The sequence below is a fragment of the Sinocyclocheilus anshuiensis genome, unplaced genomic scaffold (assembly GCF_001515605.1).
Source record: "Sinocyclocheilus anshuiensis isolate Anshui unplaced genomic scaffold, SAMN03320099.WGS_v1.1 scaffold1135, whole genome shotgun sequence".
Taxonomy (NCBI): domain Eukaryota; kingdom Metazoa; phylum Chordata; class Actinopteri; order Cypriniformes; family Cyprinidae; genus Sinocyclocheilus; species Sinocyclocheilus anshuiensis.
In genome coordinates, this window is record NW_015546093.1 from 180,735 (window position 1) to 186,451 (window position 5,717).

Consider the following 5,717-nt stretch of genomic DNA (forward strand, 5'->3'; position numbering starts at 1 on the left):
ATCACAATGAATTTTTTCATCCTTTCATATTTACCTTCACCGATTTTTAATAATACAATATAATAAAACAATATTATATATTATTAAATTAATTATATTATTAAATGAGAACATGGACTATTTTAAATCCTGATGTTTTTAGCTTTTGTAATCACTGTCAAAAAACATAATTCACTCGGACTCAAAGTTTGACAAAGTGTATATATGCATATATGCATCATACAAATGCTTGTGAGCGGCCATACATTACAAACGGTTTAAGTTAAACAGCTTTGTCCAAGAAGTTTTTAGTATGTAAATATTTGCAAAATGCTTTATCTTCACAAGCAGACCACTGATACACATCTGCCTGTGCTTTCTTAATTGTATTTCTTATAAGTACTGAGAATTTCAACTGCAGAAGGGTCTTTAGGTTGTTTTTATATGATACTGAAAACATTTGTATGAACCAATAGTTAATTCCAGCAAAGATTCCTTTGACTTGCTCCACTGGACATTTTTGCACTTCTAATAGGGAGGGTCTATAAACTACCTCCCAAAGATCGCTGTGCAAGGCCCCCCCCCCTTCACTTTCTGCCATTCACTCAAACCAGGCCTCTAGTGAACATTCTGCACGAGGAGACCAAGCGCTAGAACATTGATGTAGCTATTTTTCCATGAAAGAAAAGCAGGAGGGCAGGAAAACAGACTAGAATACAGAGTAGAAAATACGTTACAGGACATTGCATGAATAAAACCTGCCCTGAGCATTAGCAACTCTTATATTTCACCGTTAATCAAAGAAAAAACCCTCCAAACATCCAGTCTAGTTCAAAAAAATGTCTTTATTAGAAGTTCTATGGAAAATGTTTTAAAAATACAACATACAGTACAAGTTTACTCTGCACTCCAGCTGACGATCACTCATTACATTCAGTGTTGTTTTACTTCATCTAAAAATGTAAAGTAATAGTTATTAACAAACTACAAAACTTAATATCCCCAGTCAGCATGTCTAGAGAAGCACAGTTGAAAGGCAGAATATCTTTCATTAGGAATGGTGCGTTCAAATGTTCTAAAAGTAGAAAAATAAACAATGAATTAGCATCTCAGTCACCATAAAAAATACATCTTGATCTATGAGCTACATTCAATTCAATTGGCTTTAGATATACACCAAAGCAACGGTTTTATTAGGTTAAACTATGTGGTTTCTTCAACCCAAGCAGGCACATATTAGCTAGTTATTAACCTCTAGATAGGAGAGTGCTACATTCTCTGGCACTAGACCGCAATCGTCACACAACTGGATTTTTATTTATTTTTTGGTTGTCATTATCCTTGGTAAAAGAGAAACAGTCACACTCGTAGGTGTGAAGTCAGTTAGTTCTTTATGGTCAAAAAGACCTTCTACAAATGCCCACAGATCCTCTGTCACTTCCCTCCCTCCCGCACAAGAAATCACAGCGTGACCTCATCAGACGCTCCCACTTTTTAATATATACATACACACACACACTATATACACACACACACACACACACACACTAAACAAAAAATTGAAATAAATAGCATAATCTTAAATTATTTACCTATTTACAGTAAAATAAACATGTTAACAAAAATATTGAGACAAACCCAACAGTTTCCAGATTAATATTGACGATCACAATTTAAACAGGAATATAAGTGTATTGCTTTAGATTTGATAAATACCATATGGACTCAATTTATCCTTGAAGGCCATACTTTTCACATGACAATAAATAAGTTAAATAGATTTCAAAGCATGATGCAAAATGCAATGATACCACACAGTTAAAAAAAAAAATCTGCAGTGACATTCCATGACCAACTTATGAGTCCCAGTTCTTGTGCTCTCACACACACACTTTTCAAACTTATGGAATGTTTTCCCAAGATAATTACTTCTAAATAGGCCTTTTTCTAGACTGTTGAAGCCATCATCTTGGTATGTCATTGTAAGGAAAAATGAGAAGGAAGAAATAATATAATCAGATCTCAATCATGAGACGAACACTTAGAGATAACCAACGGCTGAGACTGATATTTAACCTGAAACTCATGTTGGCACTACTTGGATAAAAGGCTGTAACAATAACACCAAGTCAATCGTCTGAAATTGACAGCCTGCTGAAGATTGGCAAACGTCTATTTGCGTCCATACTGGGCGACTCCGAGCCGCTGATTGTGCCAGAGGAACAGCAAGAGCCGCTCAGGTAGCCCTCAGGATCTGAGAGGGAATCCGGTGGGCTTGGTGGAGAATCGAACACTGGAGACTCGGAGAGTGGATGCATGGAGGGTAAGTGGCTCATTTTGAAAGGCGGCGACGGGGGGCAAGCGTTGGTCTGGATGTTACCATACAAGCCACCTCTGGTCTGATGGGTAAAAGCACTTTGGGTCTGAGGGATGATGGGTGCAAGAAAAGCCTTAAGATCCTGATCGGGGAAAGTGAATGCGTTCAGACAGGGCGAGCTGGGAGTGAGTGTGCAGGTGGGCGGTGGGGGCGTGCGTGATGTTGGGTTGTCAATCAAAGTGGACTCGTTGCTGCAGGAGCTGGAGAAGCCGGAAAAGCTCAGGCTGTGGTGTAGCTTCGGTCTTTCCCTCGGTCTCAGGAATGGGTTTGAGGATTCTTTCTCTTCCAGGACCCCAATCTCCCTGCTGATCCTTGGTTGAGAGTTACTCGTAGCAGCTCTTCGCTCCTCCGCATTGTGAATGAAGTGGCAGCGGGGGCCGTATGGGCAGAAACCTATAGTATGGAATGTGCGACATGGCTCTGTCTTGTACTTTGGGTGGCGGGACAGGTTTCTCAGTTCGTGATAGCCGTGAGCGAACTGACACTTTTCCCCATACTTGCACAAGCCGTTTTCCTCAAAAGGTCTGCAAAGTTCGGTTTTGTAGCGGGTCGAGTTAATCTGAGAGCCGGGCTTTTGTTGAAGGATTTCCTGAAGTTGTTGACTGCGTTCCCCCGTGTCACTGAACGCACGGTCTCTGTACTTGTTTTCTTTATTCATGAAGGCAGGTGTCGAGCTCTCAAAACCGATCTGGAGCCTGTTGCTCATGTTGCAGTCCATGTGGTTTGTTGAGTTACTCCTGAAATAACCAAAAGACCTGTTGCTGTTGGTATTGGTTTTGGAAGCAGCAAATGGGACCCCAACATTCCTCTTTTCCAGCATATTGTGAAGACGGATTGCATTTGAATTTGGGACTTTTTCCTGAAAGAAAACAGAATTCCTAAGCATGGATGTCAAATAGGTTTAGGAGGTATCACCATTAGTTTAAGCAATTAGAAAGAAAATAATCACTATTGTACATGACCATCATCCAGTGGCATAAGTTAAATCAGCAAGTTCTTGTTTAAATTGATATTAATGGAATCTTTATGTATGCGTTTTAAATATGTAAAATAATATATGACTTGACGACCTTATGGTTTATGCATTTCTGTATTTGTTTTCAATTTTATATGCTGTCTGGAGTTCAAATGTTTTATATTTTAGATAAGAGGTTTAGAATGGTTGAGTGCTGGCATGCTATTATTTTAAATATGTAGTTAAATACAAATTCATCCACAAAACCTAAAAATCAAGCTTTTCAATTGATGTTACAGCTTGTATAACTACTGTGAAAGTGATCACAACACCCCTCATTGTACTTGACATTTACAATTTGCGGCTAAGAAATATATTTCAAAAACTACCTTAATTTGTAGCATACATATGTGTGGATGCAAAATCAAAGTTTGTAAGCATAAAGTACACCGTCTGTAACACAGTTACAGAAGGTCAAACAAACTGAGTTACAAGTCTCCCGGTCTCCCAACAACCCATTATTACGTGCTACAGAAGACTAGTGAGTAAACAACGAGCTCTCACGTTACAAGTTTGCCAGCACGGATAAATCGAGAAAACAAACCAAGATAAACAAAACAATAAGATAAGCTGAGAAAATAAAGCGGCAGAAATTAATATAGGTAAAATATAAACTCTTACCCTGTCGAAATCATATATGGAAGACAGCACCGAAGCAGACATTTTCTATAGCGACTTCCAGCTTAGGGGGAAAAATTTTCGGATCGAGAAGGATCCTCGTGTACTCAGAGAAATCCACGGCTGAATGGGGTCTGCCTATTCACACGGAGTCGTTAAGGCACTGGAGTTCTTTGGAGTTGAGCCCCACAGGTTTTGGGGAGTGTCGTACACGGGCAAAGTTTGCACATGTGTATAAATGCGTAGCAGCTGCTGAAGGGCGGAGCTCGACAAAGTTTCAACAGTGCGAACGAAGCCCCGCCCTTGTCGTCACGTGGTTTCGGTAACTCCTCCCTCTAGACTTCATCAGCTCCAGCGCGCATTGCCTGCCTCGAGAGAGACAATCAACACTACAAAAACTCGGGTGCTTGAAATCTGACTCTCCTCTCCTACTCCTCTAGTTCCCCGCAGGAGGTCTGACACTAGATTCTTCCTTTTTAAAACTGAATTTTAAATAGTATCTCCATCTAAGTTACTTCCAAAATGGCACACCTATGAGTAATGCACCACTGACTGCATATTGTTGTTTACAGATTTTTGCATAGCCTAATATAGTGGTTCTCAGTCCTGGTTATGGAGAACCTCACAGCCTTGCACATTTTGCAATGGATATCTCCCTTATATTTGACACATTCATTTCAGGTCTTGCAGCCTTTACAATGTCCCCTGTGTTGAAATGTGATTTGACATTATAATACATTTTTGGAATATATTAACACTTTTTATGTGGAGTTTAAGTCAGAAATTAAGATGTGTACAGTTTTAGATTTTTTTTATGCTTTTGAAAGAAGGCTCATTCTCTCAAAGTCTGTTTGTATTTGATCAAAACTACTGTAAAACAATAATATTGTGAAATAGTATTACAATTTAAAATAGCTGTTTTCTATTTTAATATATTTTAAAATGTAATGTATTCCTGTGATAACAAAGCTGAATTTTTAGCAGCCATTACTTCACTCTTCAGTGTCACAGGATCCTTCAGAAATCATTCTAATATGATGATTATTGTTTGCACAATAAACATTTCTTACTATTATCAATGTTGCTGCTTAATATGTTTGTGCAAAATGTGATACATTTTTATCAAGTTCAAAGGAACAGCAGATTTGTGCTACTTTGCTTGACATTTGAAAATCTGTTTTAATCTGACACTAGTTTGACCATGCAGTAAACCCATTCTATTATATTCATAATTGGTTAAACTTTTGTCTACCCAACTGGTTAAATGTATGCATAATAAATTCAATGAGTGAAAGCATTATTTGTTTCCACACTAAATTCATTGACTCATGGAAAGGAGAGCTGCCTATACAAGCTCTGTTTGTGGGATCCTAATTCAGTGTCCATTTAAGTTCAGTCCATGTGAAATTCCCATCACTTTAAATTGGCAGTTTCTCTTAACAGTCATCACCACAGTGGCATCCCAAATGTAGGATGATCAGACCCATGTATTATGTAATATGTTACATGATTTACAGGGCCATCTCATTTTGCGTGATTCACCTTGTGTATATAAACTAAAGATTAACTGCTCATAGTGGATAGGAAAGTGGAAGAACACTAATCATAGTAGATGCAGTTCTTGGCTACAAACCTTAAATTTAGAGCTCTAAATTACATGCAAAGTGCAAGCCTAAGATCTGACATGGTCTATGGACAACTGAATCAACCCACCAAAATAATAATAAT

At 38.3% G+C, this 5,717-nt stretch overlaps 1 protein-coding gene across 1 annotated transcript; it reads right to left on the minus strand.

Annotated features, from left to right (window-relative positions):
- Nucleotides 1-804: 804 nt before the first annotated feature.
- LOC107700120 (zinc finger protein 36, C3H1 type-like 2-A) lies at nucleotides 805-4,504 on the minus strand. The gene is made up of 2 exons (XM_016501656.1): nucleotides 3,993-4,504; nucleotides 805-3,215 (listed from the first exon to the last, which is right to left on the minus strand). The coding sequence occupies exons 1-2, from the start codon at nucleotides 4,032-4,034 to the stop codon at nucleotides 2,109-2,111; spliced, it is 1,149 nt and encodes a 382-aa protein (XP_016357142.1). The 5' UTR covers nucleotides 4,035-4,504; the 3' UTR covers nucleotides 805-2,108.
- Between the last annotated feature and the right edge of the window lie 1,213 nt (nucleotides 4,505-5,717).

What these genes read in the sequence shown, in the direction of transcription:
- LOC107700120 (XM_016501656.1), bottom strand. Translation starts at nt 4,034, where the DNA reads ATGTCTGCTTCGGTGCTGTCTTCCATATATGATTTCGACAGG. An exon ending in CCATATATGATTTCGACAGG is followed by an intron (nt 3,216 to 3,992) that starts GTAAGAGTTTAT and finishes GTTTTCTTTCAG; the next exon opens with GAAAAAGTCCCAAATTCAAA.